The sequence below is a fragment of the Alligator sinensis genome, unplaced genomic scaffold, assembly GCF_000455745.1.
Source record: "Alligator sinensis unplaced genomic scaffold, ASM45574v1 scaffold593_1, whole genome shotgun sequence".
Classification (NCBI taxonomy): Eukaryota; Metazoa; Chordata; order Crocodylia; family Alligatoridae; genus Alligator; species Alligator sinensis.
Window position 1 is genome coordinate 321,968 of NW_005842415.1, and position 19,613 is coordinate 341,580.

General features: G+C 41.2%; 2 protein-coding genes across 6 annotated transcripts in view; one reads left to right on the forward strand and one right to left on the reverse strand.

The window, feature by feature from the left end:
- LOC102383722 (protein-lysine methyltransferase METTL21C) overlaps positions 1-10,764 on the forward strand; it is a 16,736-nt gene extending 5,972 nt beyond the window's left edge. For all 3 annotated transcript variants that reach the window (XM_025211590.1, XM_025211591.1, XM_006030050.3), the window contains 4 exons: positions 751-908; positions 3,783-3,925; positions 9,954-10,071; positions 10,338-10,764. In XM_025211590.1, the coding sequence (XP_025067375.1) occupies positions 761-908; positions 3,783-3,925; positions 9,954-10,071; positions 10,338-10,732 (804 nt within the window). In that variant the 5' untranslated portion in view covers positions 751-760 and the 3' untranslated portion in view covers positions 10,733-10,764. The remainder of the gene's footprint in view (positions 1-750; positions 909-3,782; positions 3,926-9,953; positions 10,072-10,337) is intronic.
- A 514-nt stretch (positions 10,765-11,278) lies between these two features.
- Positions 11,279-19,613, reverse strand: part of TPP2 (tripeptidyl peptidase 2) — an 86,080-nt gene continuing 77,745 nt past the window's right edge. For 2 of the 3 annotated variants that reach the window (XM_006030048.3, XM_006030049.3), the window contains 2 exons: positions 15,405-15,524; positions 11,902-12,038 (listed from right to left, as the gene is read on the reverse strand). In XM_006030048.3, coding sequence (XP_006030110.1) covers positions 11,949-12,038; positions 15,405-15,524 — 210 coding nt within the window. In that variant the 3' untranslated portion in view covers positions 11,902-11,948. Of the gene's footprint in view, positions 11,413-11,901; positions 12,039-15,404; positions 15,525-19,613 lie in introns of those variants that run through there. The other variant, XM_025211589.1, reaches the window with a different exon arrangement.

Genomic DNA, 19,613 nt, shown 5'->3' on the forward strand with positions numbered 1-19,613 from the left:
ACCCAGACTCACTCACGCATAAGATGCAATTACTCTTATTTCAGGAGGGATGAATGCAAAGACTATTACTTTTATTATTCCCGTTCTGGATGGGCAGAAAGCAATTTTTTGAAAACTTTTACACTTGTCTGATATATTTTTCTAAAATAGGGACCAGCAGTAGTCTGTCTTTTCTCACTATTGAGAGGCAGGATACTCAGACACAGGATGCTATGAATGTGCATGTATGCATAGAGGCACAGAAGAGAGAGGGATTCTAATCAGCAGTAATACAATCATAGTGCATTTGCAATCCTCTCCCTTCTCACTAAGTGGTGCAAGGCCAGACCCAGTTAACAGCTGGATGAGGAACTTCTGAGGAAACCTTCGATAAACAATTCCAAATCACTATAAAAGTATTGCCAAAATGTACCACGTAGGATGCGTGCTGTTGCCCAAGGGTTTAAACAGAAGCCATGCCTCTGCCCTTTGGGTGAGAACTTTTACAGTTTTTCACAGGAAAAAGATGTTAGCGCATCTCTTGGTTTATTGTATTCAGCTGCCTCAGTTCTTTCTGTAGTACATTGGAAGAGATTCATCAATCTGTTGGATTTCAGGTTTTAATTCAGGTGTTGGCCAAAAACCAAGAGCCATACAGATAATCTGAAGGGTACTTGGTGAAAGAAGGTGAAGCAGCAGCAGTAGGACTAATAGTAGCCATGGAGAGGTCTGTGTCTTTCAGAACTTCTGTCATTTTTTTTCCCTTTCCAGGATTCCTGCCATGATTTCTGCACCACACCTGCCACACCTCAATGAAAGGCAAAGAATGGAGTGCCAAAGGGAGAAGGAGCTCTGTGAAAACCAGTGTGAACCTGAACGCTGCTCAAACTGCTCTGATTGTTTGACAACAGCATCAGAATCCAACTCAGGTTGCTACTTACATATAAACACACACACACACACACACTCTATGGTATGTTAACAACATGCAGAACACTGAATTATCCCAGATACACAAATGCAAAAAGCAACTCCAATATTCCACTTATACTTTTTTGTATTATGCTCGTTTGACATTTTTCTTACAAAACCAGATTTACAGAAAAACTCAGCGTGCTCATTTGAGGCACATTTTCAAAAGACCTCTGATGTTAGTTGGACACAGGGGAGTAGGTCTACACTGCAGTCAATCAGAGATGGGCATACCTGAGTGAATATCAGCTTGGCTAGCTCAGGTATCAACAGCAGGATAGCTGCAGCAGCACAAATTTCTGTCCAGGCTATCTGCCCGAGTAAACACCATGCACTCACCCAGACTTGTACAGCATGTATGTAAGTCCCTGCTGCTACAGTTAAACTATGGCTTGTCCCCAAGTTAATGAAATCAAAGCTCAGTTATACCCACAGATGCTGCAGTCATATCTCTGATGACAGAGTAGTCATCACCCTGAACGAAGAGGCTGTATTTTCCACTTCGAACAATGAGAGTGGTCAGGTCTGAGCACCTTTGGAAATCTGACCTACAGCCTAGCACCAGATTGCTCTTTATCCTTTATTCCCACTTCAAAAATCTAGATCTGAAGTTCAAACGTCAACATATGACCTGGTGGATGGAAAGCAGGAGCATGTATTTTTCCCTGTTTTATAGTAGTGTTAAATGAAAAACCCTACTGTATGAAAGTCCGGCCAAAATACACAATAAGAGCGCCAAACTCTGGTCAAGACACTTGCCTTGGATAGAAAGGAACATCCTGCTCTCATGTTTTCTATTTTTAACAAGACTAACACAGGTTTAAGTTTCAGACCTTGCTCTTGCTGTCCTTTGCCATTATCAGAGATAAAGAATATCATGTTTAATACTTGGGAAAGGATACCATATAACAGGGTAATCCATCTGCCATCTACAGCTATTCTACATTGAGCTAATAGGGTTGTGTGAAGCTTTGGTCACTGATTCAATTTGGTGGAGATTTGGCCCAATTTGGTGGCCAAATCTACGAATCCGAATCGAATCAGAGGACCCTTTAATCTCTCCAAATTGAATCAGAACCTTCTGAATCGATTCGGAGAGATTCAGAGATTTGGACCTAGAGACAGCTTTAAAAGTTTTTTCTACATACCTTGAGGTAGCAGGCACAGCTTTGAGATCGCTGCGATGCTGGGGTGCATGGAGTGTCCCACAGAAGCATGGGGGACTCCCCAGTGCACTCGGCAGCATACCTGGAAGTGGACCAGAAGCAGTTCTGGTCCACTTCTGGGTCCGCCAGGGAGCATGCCTCCCCCCACCCCTCCCAGCTCAGTGACTGGTGCCTCCTGGGCTTGGGGAGGGGGCATCTGGGGTTCCCCTGCAGCTGATTGCCGAGCCAGGAGGGGCTGGGGGGGGGGGGGGCGGAAATGGACCCGAAGTACTTCCAGTCCACTTCCGGGTTTGCCGCTGAACACGTGGAGAGTCCCCACCAACTCCTGTGGGATGCTCCATGTGCCCCAGCATTGCAGCGATCATGAGCTACCCTGCTACCTCAAGGTTTGTAGAAAAAACTTTTAAAGCTGTCTCTATCTCTGAATCAGCATCGAATCTTCAGATCTGGATTCGGCCGAATTGAATCGGGGACAGTGATCCAAATCAATGAATTGAATCACTGTCCCTGAATTGGGCTGAATCCGAATCGAATTAAATAAGCAACCCAGAAGTCTTGAGGATTTGCAACCCATGTCCTAGGGTGCCAAAGTCTTCATAAGGCAATCAATTGTTATGTCAAAAGAGAAGCTCAAATTCCCCACCAAGCAAATTGTCACTCCACGACTGGTGGGAAAGTAGATTCCACACTGCCACCACTACCCATACACTAGGGACTACCCTTTTTACAAATGCTCAGGTAGGGGGAGGGAGGGCTGCTTTAATTAGAGCAGCTCTGAGAGCCACTCAAATTAAAGCACCTGGAGTATCTCATATATCAGTGTCCCTGCACTTCAAAATGGCGGTGGGGGGCTTTAGCTAAAGCTCATTGAACAAGCTTTAGTTAAAGCATCCCTGCCACCATTTTGAAGTGTACGGATGCTGGTACACGAGACGCGGAGGTTGGCTGGAGCATGGTAACTACCATGTTCCAGCAGACTGGATTAAATGAGTCTGGCGAAAAGTTCTATAACCAGAGCATGTCAAACAGCCTCCTGGCTCGTGTACAGGCACCCAAAGTCTGGCAACCCAAATTACAGTGGAGTCGCATCTTAAGCAGGGGTTAGGTTCTAAAGTCAGCGCATAAGGCGAAAGTCACGTAGTCAAAATTACCATCCCAGCAGTGACTGCCTCTGTCTCCAAAACCTCCCGCTGCCGCTGCAGAGCCGTGCTTACAGCTGTGTGGCCGGCGGCAGCGACGCAGCACGGGGTGGTGGCGGGGATGGCTGCGTGCCGCCTGGCTGCCACCACGTCTGGCGGCCAGCCACACAGCTCCTGGCACAGCTCTGTGGTGACAGCGGGAGGTTTTGGAGGCAGTGGCCATCATGGCCATAATGGGCCTCCAGGTAAGCAGCTGCGCCGCGTGCAAACTCAAGCCCCCGCCTCCCCTCCCACCCCGCGGACAGTTGAATTCGTGCAAGTTAAATGCGCGTATGATGCGACTCCACTGTAACTGTGAACTGTGGGTTGCTGTTATTCAGCTCCCTCCTGAGACCAAGAACACAAGCATTTTTCCCAGCCAGCCTGCATACCCCGTGACTGCCGGCAAATTTCCTTTCACCATCACAATGTGTATGTATGCACTTCTGAGCACCAGCTAACACTAATTTGATCTTTTCTCCCACAGATTCGCCAATAACCCTTAAAATACTTCAGAAGTGGGCTCCTACAATATCCCCCTATTTCGATAAAGAGCATTACTGTTACGTAGGCCAGCAGATCACTATTCAAGAATCAATAGACTACTTTGGAGCTATAGTTTGGCCTGGTGTAAGTTTTTACTTTTCTACTATTATAAAGCGGCCAGGTAGTTAAACTTGCTGTAAAACAAAATGCAAGCCATTGTGATGCCAGGAGTGAAGTAATGTGACAATGTTTTGATTCATGTCACTATTGAGGCTTTCATCCCAAGGCAGAATGGTAGCAGCAAGAAGTGTTTTGGCAAGGAGCGCTGAATGGTGCCTCACCCACTTGGCATTTTGTGCCAGGAATGACAAATGAACAAACTGTAAATCCTTTTTAAATCTCTACCCCTCTCCCTGTAGACTACTGCAGAGAATAACTGCTGCCATTGGTTGACTACAGACATTTCTAGGTGCAGATCCTTAAACAAAGAAAAAAAAAAAACAGCTTGTAAGTAGCATTCAGTCCTCTCTTGTCTTCAGGAAGTTACTCACTGTGGAGAAATAAGCAATCGGCAAAACAAAGGAGACTAGAGAAACAAAAATGTTTTGTAAAATCTAGACATAAAGCATTCATATTTCAAAGAAACCTTAAAAGAACAGAATATAGCAACTTCACCTCAAACTGATTTACAGATCTTGCCTCTAGCTGTGGCCCTACCGCTCCTCTCCCCTCACCCCAATAATAGCAGCAGGATGACACAGGTGCTCCCAAGTTACTATTTCAAATTGTACTGTCTGTGATCCCTGCCTGCAGCGTTTCATCCACCACATTAGGATGTGACTCAGAGAACTTAGCTCCTTTACAATTTTACTGGAAGGCAGTGAACTGCTGAAAAAAATAACTTTCTACCCTGCTCAGTTCATTTGACAGAAAATCTCCAGGGTTTATTCTATGGCATATTTCCTCTTAGGTACTGCATTTAGGATTGGAAAAGCCTGCCAGATTCTTAGGAAATTGTGAACAGTTTCTCATATACGGAGATAGTGGCATCTGTACTTTGTCATAGTAAATTTCAAAGGAGTTTCTGCAAGAAAGACAGCTCTAACTTTTGCTACAGCTACTGCAAGTTGCACTAGTCATGAAGCAAGCACTTACTAAGTTAAGTAAGGGATAAAAGCTTACAGAGGCACAGTGGGAATATAAAATTCAAGCTCAGCTATCTAGGACACCTCTAGGAATCTGCCAAAACGGAAGTAAGATGCAAGGAAGGAGTTAGTGCACATGTGAACTGTATATGAATTTGACACTTCTGTGTTGATCCTTCAAAGGCATCTTGAGGAAAAAAGCAATCTTCGTGGGATACTAGGGCTGGCTCAGTAATCTAACCATACGTTAACAGATATTTTCTTCTGGATCATGGCACGTGCCCTAAAGATAAATAATTTAGAACTATAAAAGCATCAAAATGAAGCCTTAGGAAAAAGAAAACTTTCATTGGTTAGGATTTTCCATTGACCACAGCCGGCCTCTCTTCTGGGACCTGGATACACAATAGTGAGTAGATTCAAATCAATAGATGTAGCCAAAAAAACAAATTCCTTAGTCTTTAATGAGTTATGAGAACTTAGAATTACCTTTTTGTCTGTTCCTTTTTCAGAACTGTTCCCATTATTACAAGTGAGGGCAGAAATGCAGTTTGACTACAGTAGAGAGGAAACTCTAACAAACAACATAGTCATCCATTTCAGTTTGAAAGTAGGAAAACTAGTGATCATAGAATCATAGAAAATTAGGGTTGGAAAGAACCTCAGGTCATCTTGTCCAGTGGTTCTCAGCCTTTTTTGTACCAGGATCCATTTGTAAACATCAATAGCCAGTCCCAAGCCAGTGCCCCTCACTCCTGGCCCGCTGCTCCTCACCCCCAGCCCCCCAGTGTGTGGGGCACAGGGGCCTCAAGCAGGCCCTCGCAGGCTGGAACTCTGCCAGCCAGCAAGGGAAAGGCCATCATTTACCATGTTTTTCTCTTTCAAAGGAGAAAACTTTCTGAAGTTTGATGATATATTTTGAAAGTTTGTTTGCGACCCTTTCATATATTCTTGCAACCCACTTTCAGGTCGCAACTCATGGGTTGACAAACGCTGCCAATTCTAGTCCAACCGCCTGCTTAAGGCAGGACAATCCCCAAATTAGATCATCACAGCCAGCGCTTTGTTTAGGTGGGTCTTAAAAGCCTCCAGGGATGGAGAGTCTACCACCTCTTTGGGTAACCTGTTCTAGTACTTTACTACCCTCCTATTGAGAACGTTTTTCCAAGTATCTAATCTAAACTTCCCTTGCTGCAACTTGAGACCATTGCTCTGTGTGTTCTGTTGTCTGCCACTACTGAGAACAGTCCTCTTTGAAACCACCCTTCAAGTAGCTGAAGACTGCCATTAAATCCCCCCTTTTTTCCAGACTAAATAAGCCCAGTTCCCTCAGCACCTCCCCAGAAAGCATGTGTTCCAACCCTCTAACCATTTTTGTTGCCCCCTGCTGGACTCTTACTTTTTGTCCACATCTTTTCTGTAGTGGGGTGCCCAATTGGACACAGTATTCCAGATGTGGCCTCACCTGTGCCGAATAGAGGGGAACAATTACTTTCCTTGATCTGCTGGCAACTCTTCTACTAATGCTGCCCCATATGCCATTAGCTTTCTCCGCAACATGGACACACTGTTGGCTCATATTCAGCTCGCTGTCTCCTGTAATCCTGAAGTCATTTTGTGCAGAGCTGCTGCTTAGCCAGTCAGTCCCCAGTCTGTACCAGTGCATGGGTTTGTTCCATCTTAAGTACAGGACTTTACACTTATACTTATTGAACCTCATGCGATTTCTTTTGGTCCAATCCTCCAATTTATCAATGTTTCTGAATCCTAGCCCTACCCCCCAGCATATCTATTACTCCTACCAGCTTGGTGTCATCCACAAACTTGCTGAGGGTGCACACTATGCCATCTTCCAGGCCATTGATGAAAACATTGAACAAAACTTGATACCAGCTGCCAACTAGACATCAAATCACTGACTACCACCTTCTGAGCCCAATGATCCAGTCAGCTTTTTATCCACTTCAATCAATTCATCTAACCCATACTTCCTTAGCTTGCTTGTGAGAACGTTGTGGGAGACCATATCAAAAGCCCTGCTATAGTCAAGGTGTATCATGTTCACTGTTCTCCTGATATCCACAGAGCCAGTCATATCATAGAAAGCAATAAGGTTGGTCAGGCATGACTTGTCCTTAGTGAATCCACTCTGACTGTTTCTAATCACCGTTTTCTCCTCCAAGTGCTTAGAAATGGATTCCTTGAGGACCAGCTCCATAATTTTTTCCAGGGACTGAGGCAAGGTTAACCAGTCTTAGTTCCCTGGATCCTCCTTCTTCCCTTTCTTAAAGATGGGCACTGTTTGCCCTTTTCCAATCATCCAGGACCTCTCCTGATTGCCATGAGCTTTCAAAGATGATAGCCAATAGCTTTGCAATCACACTAGCCAAGTCCTTCAGCACCCTCACATGCATCCTGTCCGTTCCCATGGACTTATACACATCTAGTTTTTCTAAATAGTCCCTAACCTGTTCCGTTTGCCACTGTTGGCTGCTCACCTACCTCCTCCCCAAATTGTGCTGCCAGGTGCAGTAGTCTGAAAGCTGACCTTGCCTGTCAAGGTTGAGGTGAAAAAGGCACTAAGTACTTCAGCCTTTTCTGTTACTAGGTTGCTGCCCCCATTTAATTAAAGGACCCACACTCTCCCTGATCCTCGTTGCTGATGTACTTGTAGAAACGCTTCTTGTTACCCTTTACGTCCCTTGTTATCTTCAACTCCAGTTGTGCTTTGGTTTTCCTGACTTCCTGCATGCCCAAGCAATACTCTTATAGTCCTCCCTAATTGTTTGCCCAAATTTCCACCCCTTATAAGCTTCTTTTTTGTGATTTAGCTTACTGAAGAGATCCCTGATAAACTAAGCTGGTCTTCTGCTGTACTCACTAGTCTTCCTGCACATTGGGATATGCCTCAATAAGGTTCCTGTGCCCTCAATAAGGTTTTTTTAAAAGTATAGCTAACATTCCTGGACTCCTCTCAGGGGATCCTGCCCACAAGTTCCCTAAGGGAACTGAAGTCTGTGGTGGTGTGGGGTGATGGATGGCAGTGGCAGCCGCCACGTGTGAGCTCCCCCCTGCCCTCCCTGTGTCTGGCTGGCCAGGTGGCACCTATGCAGGCCGCAGAGGGGCACCACTGCCCTTGCTTCCCTCCCTCCAGCCCTGCTCCTGGGAGGCGGTGGCAGTGTGGGGTGGTGGGTGGCAGTTCTCCATCCCCACCCATTCCCACATACCCTCTAGGACCTTTCCAAGTACCCCTAGGGGTATGCATACGCCTGGTTGACAACTCCTGCACTACCCTATGCCCCACTAATTCCTCCCTCGATGGGACTATAGGAAAATTTGCTATGAAAAGAACACTCTTTTATCTGCTAATAGACACCTTGGATATACTTCAGTTATTGGAGACTGGGGATGTGATTATTTTTGGGTCTGTATTTTCATTGTTTTCTGTGCGAGAGAGAAAGGTGGTGTTACTTGCCCTCATTTGCTAAATACAAACTGGCCGTCTTGTAGGGACTTGATCTTGCTCATTTGATTCTGGGTACCAACTCCTAGGCAATCTTTCCTATCTGAACCGGATAGTGATCTCTGAAGTTAAATAAAGAAATTTAAATTTAGCAATTTAACTTAAGAAGTTAATGGAAAATCATCTTTAGATTTCTCTTCAGAACTGAAAGTATGGGAAGAGATGTACAGATTTAGTATTTTTAAAGACTGTACTTGCAGAAGCCATGCTTGGCCCTTGGCTTCTCTTACTCTTAGATTTTAAAAAGTACAGTACAACCTCATCATAACAATTCTCCATAAGACTGGGAAAATGGTGAATTAAAAAGAGGATGTTCACTGTAGTATTAGTCAATTTGTTGCATCAATTATATAAAAACATGTTTCTGCCACTTGGAATGTTGTTGAAATATGGGTTTATAATAAACAGAGCTCATCAATAATGACAGTACTGGACTTTGGAAAGCAGCCTTCATGGGGAGGGGGGAGGTTCAGAACTGATGGAGAAATGATAAACATTTCAAACTCGTTTACTCAATTTACAGTGAAGACGGACAAGAATTGGCATTCTCTTCAGGAATCTGATCTGTCTAGTGATCGTGACAGATCACAGGAAGTGTCAGGTTTCGTCTCAAAACAGTATAAAAAAAAAGAAAAGTATGTGCCTTCAACCTCATGAACTGAACCTTGTTGGATCTCATAATAAATCAGATATCCATACGTGGATGAGAACTCCCAAGACAATCTAGATGATGCGCACACAGTGCAGGGGATAATCCTAGTTAGAAATTTAACATGGGCCCAGATAGATGGTCTAAAAGGTACTGTTTGGTCTTGCAGATCTAGATTTTAGCATCTCCTGAGACTGCTAAGAAAGCAATTCTTGAATACTGAACTGAAAAGGTGTCATAGGTTACTGCCCTTCCTCCTGTACCGCAGCACAAATTATCTAACTAGGTTCACCCTCTCTGATTGATGGAGGTCAAGTTTAGATCAGAATCTCTATAGAGGAGTCAGTTTCATAATGTTCCTCTGCAGCACATTAGATTGCCTATTAGAATTTTTCTTAAATCTTTTTTTGCAACTCAAAGCCTCGTTTTACCTTCAAAACAAAAAACAATTTATCTTTAATGTTGCTTTTGTACTTAGAAAGTAAACTCTCCTTGCCCAGGCTGACTGCGTTCAGTTCTAAGGTTACTTAGAAGTTAAATGAAGGCAAAAAAGACCTGTATATTTTAAAGGGAAACAGCTTTCCTTTTGGTGGAGGTTAAGTTTTTGTTTTTGTTATTTTTTTGGGGGGGGGGGGGGGGGGGAGACAGGTTTATTTCTTCATTTGTCTAATTCTAATCTTGTTTCAAAAACAGATCTCATCTTCCTTTTTTCTTGGTCTGATTTTCTGATATTGAACTGAGTATGTTTAATAGTAGATCAGTTGAAAACTTAACAAAAATATTTTTAATTGTTTAATGAACTACTGTGCAGTTATTAACTAATTAATGTATTTTATGGGTGTTAACTATCTTTAGGCATTGGCTTTATCTCAATACCTGGAATCACATCAACACGAGATCAACCTCAGAGACAAAAAAGTTCTTGAAATTGGTGCTGGAACAGGCCTGGTTTCCATTGTGGCCAGTATACTAGGTTAGTAAATTCTGATCAGTTCAATATATTTCCCACGTGAGTTGGTGGCTAAGTCAGTTCTATGATGCTATGGTTTAACCACTGTCACTGCAAATACTTTTAAGGAAAGTCCTTTAAGGAGTATGTCCCCCATTGTGGGGACTGTGGGGGAGATTGTCAGCTGAGTGACTGATGGCCAATCAATGTAAATTAAGGGAAGGTTATAGGGGGTTAAAAGAATACGTACACAAGCACACATGCACTGAAGATTTTCATATTCTCTTTAGGAGCCTATGTTACAGCTACTGATTTGCCTGAAGTTCTTGAAAATCTCAATTTTAATATTTCAAAAAATACACAAAACTTGAATGTACACAAGCCTGAAGTGAGAAAACTGGTGTGGGGAGAAGACCTCAATGAAGATTTTCCTAGATCAACTTACCATTATGATTTGATTTTGGCAAGTGATGTTGTTTATCACCATGCAGCTCTGGAGCCACTGCTTACAACAATGGTATATTTTTGTCAGCCAGGGACCGTGTTATTATGGGCAAACAAATTCAGATTCAGAGCTGATTATGAATTTTTGGAAAAGGTTAGCGATATTTTCAATGTAAAACTACTAGCAGAATTTCCAGAATCAACCATCAAGCTGTTTAAAGTTACAGCAAGAGAGAATTAGAGAGGAAACAATGAAGGGAATAACAGCATTGATTCAACAGTAGCACTTCAAGGTTTAGAACAGTCTTAGCTGTGTATTAATACTTAAACCCATAGTTCTGTATTTTGCATTGCAATATATGTGAAAAAAAGTCAGGTTGTATAACAAAAGTGTCAGGATAGAACTCAACATCCGATTTATCTCATAAATGTATATGCATCATCTACTCAAACAGATTAACTTCACTTTAGCAGTGGTTAGTAACACACCGCAATCAGAAATTTACTCTAAAACTTTGTATGAACTATTAGATATGGCTACATTTTTTAATGATTGCATATTTCTATATTGTTTTCAAAGCTGTTCTCTCACAAGTTTCATTTATGTACTCTTGGAGAAACCAAGACAATTTTCAGCGTTGTCATTTATTTTTATTAATTATAAAAATTCCTTTAAAGCATCAGAGTGCACATGGTGTTTTTTGATCTTCAATTCTGCACATTTATTCTGCTGTGTTTTACATTTGTAACATTATTAAACATATATGTATAGCTTTACAATACCTGATTAAGATTTAACTGTCTGGCACTTTTATACAATTATCAGTCCATCCAGATATTCAACTTCATATGGATTTTTGAAAGTTTGCCTGAAATTACTCCAAGATGAAGATTTACAAGAGCACCTCTGCATCAGCAATTCTGAGATAAACATTGTGACAGTTTGAAAGGTTTTTTTTTTAAAAAAAAATCAAATGTAAACTTTTATAAACAATACCAGTTAATGATGTTTTGTTATTTTTATCTAATAAATAAAAATTTAGCTACTCTTGATGTAGCTTTAAGGCCTTCATAAAATGAAAATGAAATTAAGATTAAACATGTTAAAACCCTGTCCACTGTAAAAAATACAGAACTTTTACAGGTTTGCAGTTAAAATTAACTGTTAAGAATTTAACATGCATGCAAAAAAGCCTTTTCCAATCATTTTCCAAATCCTTGGTGCTGGCACTTCTAGTACATCCATTGCCAGCAATAGGATGCACGCAAAGGAAACTCCCTGATGTCAGAAGTCTGGTTAACAGGTATTAAGCCACACCGGGGTGCCTTTACTGACAGACACACAATTTAATAATCAGCATTCAGTAATGAATGAAAACATGCGTTCTAATAACAAACTCATCTTTCTATATTCTGTCTATATAAAATCATTTCTTATGTTTACAACAATTAGTATTTCAGAACACACAATAATCAGGTGGATACATGACAGGAAGCCAGTTTTCAGTAAAAGATGCACAATGGGTCCATCCAAGTAGCTTCATTAGCTAAAAAAAAAAAAAAAATACCCAGCAGAAAAATTAGGATTCTTTCCTCACTTTGTCATTTATTCCCATTTCATTTTTTTCTAATTCAACTCTTTAAACTAGAAAATGGACCAACGGTAACATATTGTCAAAGGGAACCACTATCAGAAGTGCAAAACTTTTACATGAAGTTTCAGAATCACTGAAAGGGTTGTTGGTTGTAGCCATGCTGGTCTAAGGACAGACAGAATCACTGAAATGTATAATACAGAATGCTTGAAAGTCTGTTTTACATTTGGGGCACAAAACAATACCAGGTTTACTGCTGTCCAAATGAACTCTGGGTTTAATTTCCTGTTTACAGGAATAGAAACAGAATTGGTATAAACTACCAAGGACTCCAAAGTTCCTTGAGCATATATTTTCTAAGGCCACTGAGACGTTAAAATAATGGCATGATGGATCTGATCCCTGATCCCAACCATTATGCACTCTGCCAAGCCACACATGCATGGCACGATACATGACTGTTGAGACTGGGGACTGATCTCAATTGCACCATTATCTGAAAGGGAACCTTGAAACTCAGTTGGGAGTTAGGAAGGTTCCCACCCAGGTGAGCCTAGGGTACCTCCCTCCTCCCTAGGGAGTTTGTTCCCCTCCCCACTACCAAGCCCAGTTGCCCAACTGGGCACAGGCAAGCCTGGCTGTTTGGCTGTCTGACCCTGGAAAGCAAGGCACATTCAGATGCTAGGTTGCAGTGAACCCCATGGCTCACCCCAACCCAGCACAGTGCTCACCTTGCCCTGCAGCTCCTGAGAGACGCACAGCAGAACACAGGAGTTGTGGGGCAAGGCACGCACCACACTAAATTGCAGGGAGCCCTGCGGCTTGCTACAACTCAGCACCCTTGCCCAGCTGATGTTCAGCATGCTGAAAACAGTGGTGCAGACCCATGCAGGGATGCACCATAGGGCTGTCAGGCTGCTAACATGACGGAGCCCATCAGCTGATGGGCTCCCAGGGCCAGAGGGCCTACCTGCCCTGGGTACAATTTAAGGAACAATGGAAAGCAGCCACAAAAATGTTCCACATATTTGTGGAACATTTGTGGCTGATTTCTTTTGTCATGCTAATAATTCCCTGGGTGTGTGTATTTATGGCATGATTAACAGGCCCTAAGTGTAATATCAGGGCCATAAGTTTTTCAATGTTAATTATACTGAGTTCACATGCAGATTTAAAGAATCGTTTTTTAAATTTACATGTGAGCTTGCTGTGTTTCTGAACAGCAGTTTATTACAAGCTAATCTACAGATAGCGGGAAATGGCACAAATTGCTTAAAACAGGAATGCTCAGCCCCTAGCCTGTAGGTCAGATTTGGCCAATAGTATTCCCCATAGGTCTGAAAATTGGGGGGCAGTGCTCTACTGCTGTCAAATTTCTAAGCCTGTGGGGAGCCTGATAGGCCACACAGTGTAGCTCAGCATGCTGCACTTGGCATGCAGTGGGGTGCAGGGCCCAATCCAGTCCACAGATGAGCCCTGCAGCTCTCATGTGGCTCATCTGGTTGAGCACCACAGACTTAAAACATGAATCCCATTTCTTAAAATTGAGAGAAAAATATTGTATGTACTAGCCATAACTAGGCGCAGAAATACTTATTTAGGAATCTAAATTCAAAGCTGCCTGACTTCTTAAGACAGTGAACACCTGTAACTTGTAATGTGTAACTCTAACAATTTCTGCCTCTAAGGTCACTGGCAGACATTCAGTTAAAGGTGTGATGGGATCTGAACCTGATCCCAAAAAATTCACTTCTTGTCATGCCACACATGCCAGGCAGGGTGTACAATTTTGGGATCAGGGATTAGATCCCAATCGTGATTTACCTGCCAGCGCACAGAGAACCAGCAAGTTGAAAGCAGGGTGCCCAACAAGCAGCTGACTGTGAAATCTGGGACTTGAGTTGCATACTTGATTTCTACAAGTCTAGAGCCTGGTGATCCCAGATTTAGGCTGTCATTCTTCTTCATTGAGTCTCCAATCCAACCTTTCTATACGGTCTGTTTCCAATATTCTGCACAGGCCACTGCTTGTAGTGTTGGTGTTGCCAGATTTTGTGGGATTCATTGTGCTGCTACATGTGGTACTAGGCTGCCATAACCTAATCCCAGGCCCCTTGTACACCCAGATGAGGAAAAACTGGGTGTGCAGCTCAGATGGTTCGTGCACATGGTTTAAACAGGTCTCCAGGATCCGGGAACCTCTCCCCAATCCTGTGGCTCCATCACGCTGACTGACACCTTTAAAAGCTGGGCTGCACATGTGGTTTTTTGCCATCCATAGTACACCTGAACAGGACAGCTCAGGATTAGGAAGAGATGCCTTGATTTAAGGTTCCCTGGACAACGGTGTTGGAAAATCATGTGCAAGCCAGCTGGGTTGGGAGAAGGCACAGGGTCCAGGAACTGGTTCTACCCTAGCCTAGCTGAGCAGTCTCCCAGACCATGGAGCTACCCCAAGCCAGATCCCGACACTGAGCTGAGCATTGGGATCTGCTATGGGCTAACCTGCCATACATTCAATTTAAGGCATGGCACAAATGAGCCACAGAAGTGTTGCACATTATATATGGAATAATTTTGTGGTTCATTTACTTTTATATCACACCATATACTGACTTGAATGCATGACCAGGTTACTATTTAGGGGTATGACTAACAGGATACTAGTGTCTTAAATGTAACGTGTCAGAGGCCCAGGAGCTTTGCCAAGTAGTGGAATGAAATCAGACATTCTAATCCCTTTTCCGAAGGAGCAACCTGACTCTTAAGGAGGACCTGCATGCTACTGCTAGGAAAACCTTTCAGAAGAGGCAGCAGTGAAATTGTTAACCGCCCCTGTCCAAGAACTGACAGAAGGTGATTATTTCAGAATGAGCGAGTGAAGACGACAATTTTCCCCCTTTCAGCACCTGAACGGGAGAGCTGAGAGACCGATACAGAAGACAAGAGCTCCTATGAAAAGTCAGAAAGTGTACCCAGGTAAAAATCCTAGCAGATGCTTTCCCAGGACCTCACAGATTCTCCCACCCAAATTTCTTAGAGATCTCTGAGCTAGTGGATTAATCTACCTGGCTAGTAGGTGGCAAATGAATTCAATAAGCCCAATTAGAACTTGAGATGCAAACTTCTATCGAATTCGGGGAAGGATTTCAGATTTGAATACTTTTAGATCAAACATCAATCAGCAGCTACTTGATCCAGAATCTAAATGAATTTTCTCCAACTTAATAGTTTAAAGGCATCAAGAATTCAAGTGTCTTAAGAAGTTGTTTTTTTCAGAACCATCTATTTAACACAGAATTACTGAATTTCTCTTACCTGTATGCAGTTTTTCAAATTTTCTTTAGTTGGCTTTTCTTCTGCAAGTTTAGTTGCAAATTTAAGACCTCTCCCATACATTTTATTGACCAACGCATGCTTATAGGCAAATGTCAAAACCTACAGTATACAAGCAAATAAAAGAAAGTTAGAAATCTATGTTACTGCAATATTTAAGTCTTATTAAGGCTTACCACATAATAGTAGCACTGTTAAGATGACAAACAATTTGAAAAAAATCAAAATGAAATGTTTGTGTGATTGGCATGCATTCATTTTTCTAACAAACAGATGAATGAAAGCAGTTACATTTTAAAGCTCTAAAATGTAAGCAACTGTTTCTTGACACCATCATGAACACATTTGACTTCAAAACAATTTAGGTAGATTCAAAAGATCTCAACTAGTCAAACTGTAGCAGCAATCACATGTACAACTGCTTCGGGTATTTAACCTAACTGCAACTGCACTCCATATAAAAATCACGAACAATCTACAGTTTTTATCCCACAGAAACAGAAGTGATATCTGTTTGTGGGACATATATCCCAGTAAGTCACAATGTCATTTCACAACAAAACATGAACAAAAGACAGTGGATGGTATGTAAATGTACAGTAATATATATAAATTATGTATATACATATAACAAGCAATGAAGACAAGTAAGCATGTTTTTGCTTAATTCATTAATCCTGAGAATTTGTTTGTTAATATTTAGAACCACACTTGTTGCTGATTATTAGAGTTAAAATATATTTAGAAGTGAGCTTACAACATCATTATCCAGACTGTGCCTAAAATATGCAGATGAGCACATTTCTCTACCACAGAGATGACACTGAAATAAATGCAGTTCCTTCGCAGCCTAACCATGAACCTCTGTTGAAGGTTTTGGAAGGTCCTTTATGCCATTTTAATAGTCACAGCAATTAGTATGAGTGCTAAACCAAGACATTTTATCTCTGGTACAGTCCTCTAAAAGCCACAGTTAATATCCTATTTTTTATTTCTGGTGAAAACAAGACACTAGCAAAAAAACAGGGGAATATGTCCAAAAGGCTCAAATTATTATTTTTAAGGTAATACAAAGCCTTGATACTTCAATTTATACTGCAAGTTCTAGCCCCTCTTCCAGAGCAATATTTTTCTTCCCTCTTTGCAATCACTAATCAAATCAAATTTTCACAACTAAGACAACTTATATGAACATGTCTGATTAAGTACAGCTAACAAAAATATCCAAAGAATATTTTGCTCCACTATCAGAAATGAATAAAGAATAACCCCCACCCCCTCAAGCCTCTTTGAATACTCATTCTCCCATACCCTTCAAAGATAAGAGCATGCCTAACTTGAGCTCCATGCAGAGTTCGAATGAAACAAATGTATACAGGTCTTTGCAGGATTAGCCCTTAAGTGACTGAACTGAAATAACAGCCTAAAGGTCTGAGTAAACAAGAACGTAAAGATAAAACTCAAAAGGCTGGAGCACTGTCTTGTAATTTTATTCAGCAAACATTCAAGAGAGTCATTTGCACTATACTTCAATGACCAAATAACTAGTTATTTTTCTGTGGAAGTACTCACTTAAGACATCAGAGGCTCTAAATGCTTTAAGTATACACCAATATGCAACAATGAGCATACAGCACCTTCAGACAGATTTTCCAAATATTGCCATTGGAAAAAATGTTGTATGCTGCGTTTTCAATCCAAGGTTGGATATTTTTCTAAAGCAAAAACACATTAGCAAACACTCCTGAACAACTGTTCAGTTGTTCTGTCATTTGATTAAACTTAAAAAAAAAAAAAAAAAATTTGTATGATCCCTTTTGGAAAAGATGCAAAAACCACAAACAAAACTATAAAATGGAAGATGTATTTGAGCTCTCAGCAAATATAAACATACTGGAAGCTACCTAGCAATGTCACTGCTCTATTAAGAAAGCTCTTACCTGACCCTGCAAGTTTTGAATGGCTATTGAACATCAGTGATTAAGGCAGGAGGAAAGCCACTTGACAGCATTTCTTTCGTAACTGAACTTCCTAGAGTTTTTGTGGCAAAAAAACAAAGCATTTTACGAAACACCTTTGGCTCTGGCCAAATAAAAGCGTTGGGAATTTCTAAGAGATTAGGTTAGATTTTTCCAGTAGATAAAACTGATAAAAAAGAAGTTAAAACGATGTGCCAATCACTATTGGTAGAAGGGAAATAGCTGCCTTGCCTTTGGGAACATTAACAATAGAATAAAGGTTAAATAAAGCTAATAAATCAATAAGCACTTCAGAAACTATTAGAATATGTGAAGTACTAGACAAAGTACAAGCTAAGAAATTTTAGGTTAGCATAAAGAAACCTCATGCTTTAGAATATGTGCATGTGTGTGTCAAATGAAGTCTTATGGAAAAATTGTGATGCAATAAGGATTTTAATCATGACATGATAGAAGAGTAAAATACTAAACTGTTTTCCAGTATTAACTAACATTAACATTAGAAACTGCATCTAGACTAGGACGTGACAGAGCAGGTTAGCAAATTTAATGGCTTGCTTCAGATTATTATATTACTGAACGATGGGAATGCAGCTGTGATGTTATTGGGTTTTACTTAAGTGCTTTGCATTGTCCCAAAATGTTAATAACAACGTAAAATAACTTGACTTAGACAGCTATAGTAATATAGATTAAGAATTGCCTGAAGAACTTTAAACAAAATGTAATAAAAAAGGATGTAATGAATTAAGGGAGGTCATTCCAGGAGACAGTTAGGTCTCATATTCCATAATAGCGAGTGAACGAGGAAACTACAGTTATTGTTACCAAAGAGTCGGAATATATTTTAAAAGCCTGTCAATCTATTTCAAAAGTGACGTCTGATATCAAGTAAGCCACCTGACATAATAATACCTTAAGTACTAATTGGTGAATGTCCTTAAATCACCAGCCTCAGATAAACAGATCGATAAAGTCACATCATCATGTTCAGCATTATTTAATGTTTCCTATGGTAACATCAAGAACACTTCAAATATCAGGTTATGGGTTTGTCAAGACCGTAACCTATTAGTGACTTTACTCCATCTACTGGTAGAATAATTTATTGCATACATTTTTATAAATTAATTGCAAGTAGATCTCTGTACTTCAGACCCAGTGTTTGAAGTATTCAGAAAGCTTGGATGGTTATTCAAAATGTAATGGTGCCTCTCCCCCTTCTAAAGAAAATCAAGTATTTTTGAATTTAACATCTTTACCTCAAATCAATTTGAGCATAGATACTTCTGCACAGTCCTTCTTTCAGTAAAACGAATTCTCTTTCTTATCTCAAATGCAACCAACTTGCCCAAAACAGCATCTCTACTGGCTATCATGCTGCCATAATCTTCCAACTTTGCTATGCTAATGCATACTACACTGTCCTTGTGAACTATTTATGCCTGCCTCTGACATCACCCAAACTGTTACCAGAGCAAAAAGGGTTTAGATAAAATTCTGATGGGCTTTGTACTGAACAGATTGGGAGGGAGTTATTGAGAGCATATGGGTTTGGCAGCTGTTTTTGGCAGACCTGGTTAATTCTATCAGATGGAGGGGAGGGGAAGAGGGGGGAATTTTACAACATGAACAACAAAAGCACAGACATGAGTTACAGAAGACGCTCTGTTTGGAAACATCTTCATCTGATTCCTCATGCAAATGAGGGTTCAGATTTTCTTCTGATTGGCCATTTTTAAGTGGTCTGCAGCTGTGCACTTGTGTTTGATCACAGCTATAGGCTTTTTTCTGTGGCCAGATTGGGTGAAAATTGTCACTTCTGTCTGCATCCCATGAGACCAATCTGAGCTGAGGAACAACTTTAATGGAGAAGGTAGTTAAAGAACTGGGGACAAGATGCAAAAATTCACTAGGCACTTAACTGGGACTGATGTAGAATTTAGGTGCATAAGCTGCAAAAACTGATTCAAAATAGCCTGGTATCAGCAGCCACAAAACTCGCAATGCACCCACATTTATTATAAGCTTGTCTTGGAATGGCAAAGTTCCCTAGACCTCTACACTAACGCTTAAGAACATTTGCAGAAGTAATTCAGGCTGTAAGAGCTGTGATGCACCTACTCTTAACTGCCGTCAGAGTTCTGTTACATTTGAAATGGTTCCTAGAAAACATGTAAACTCTGCAAGTTCCCTAGAGAAGCCTCCAAAT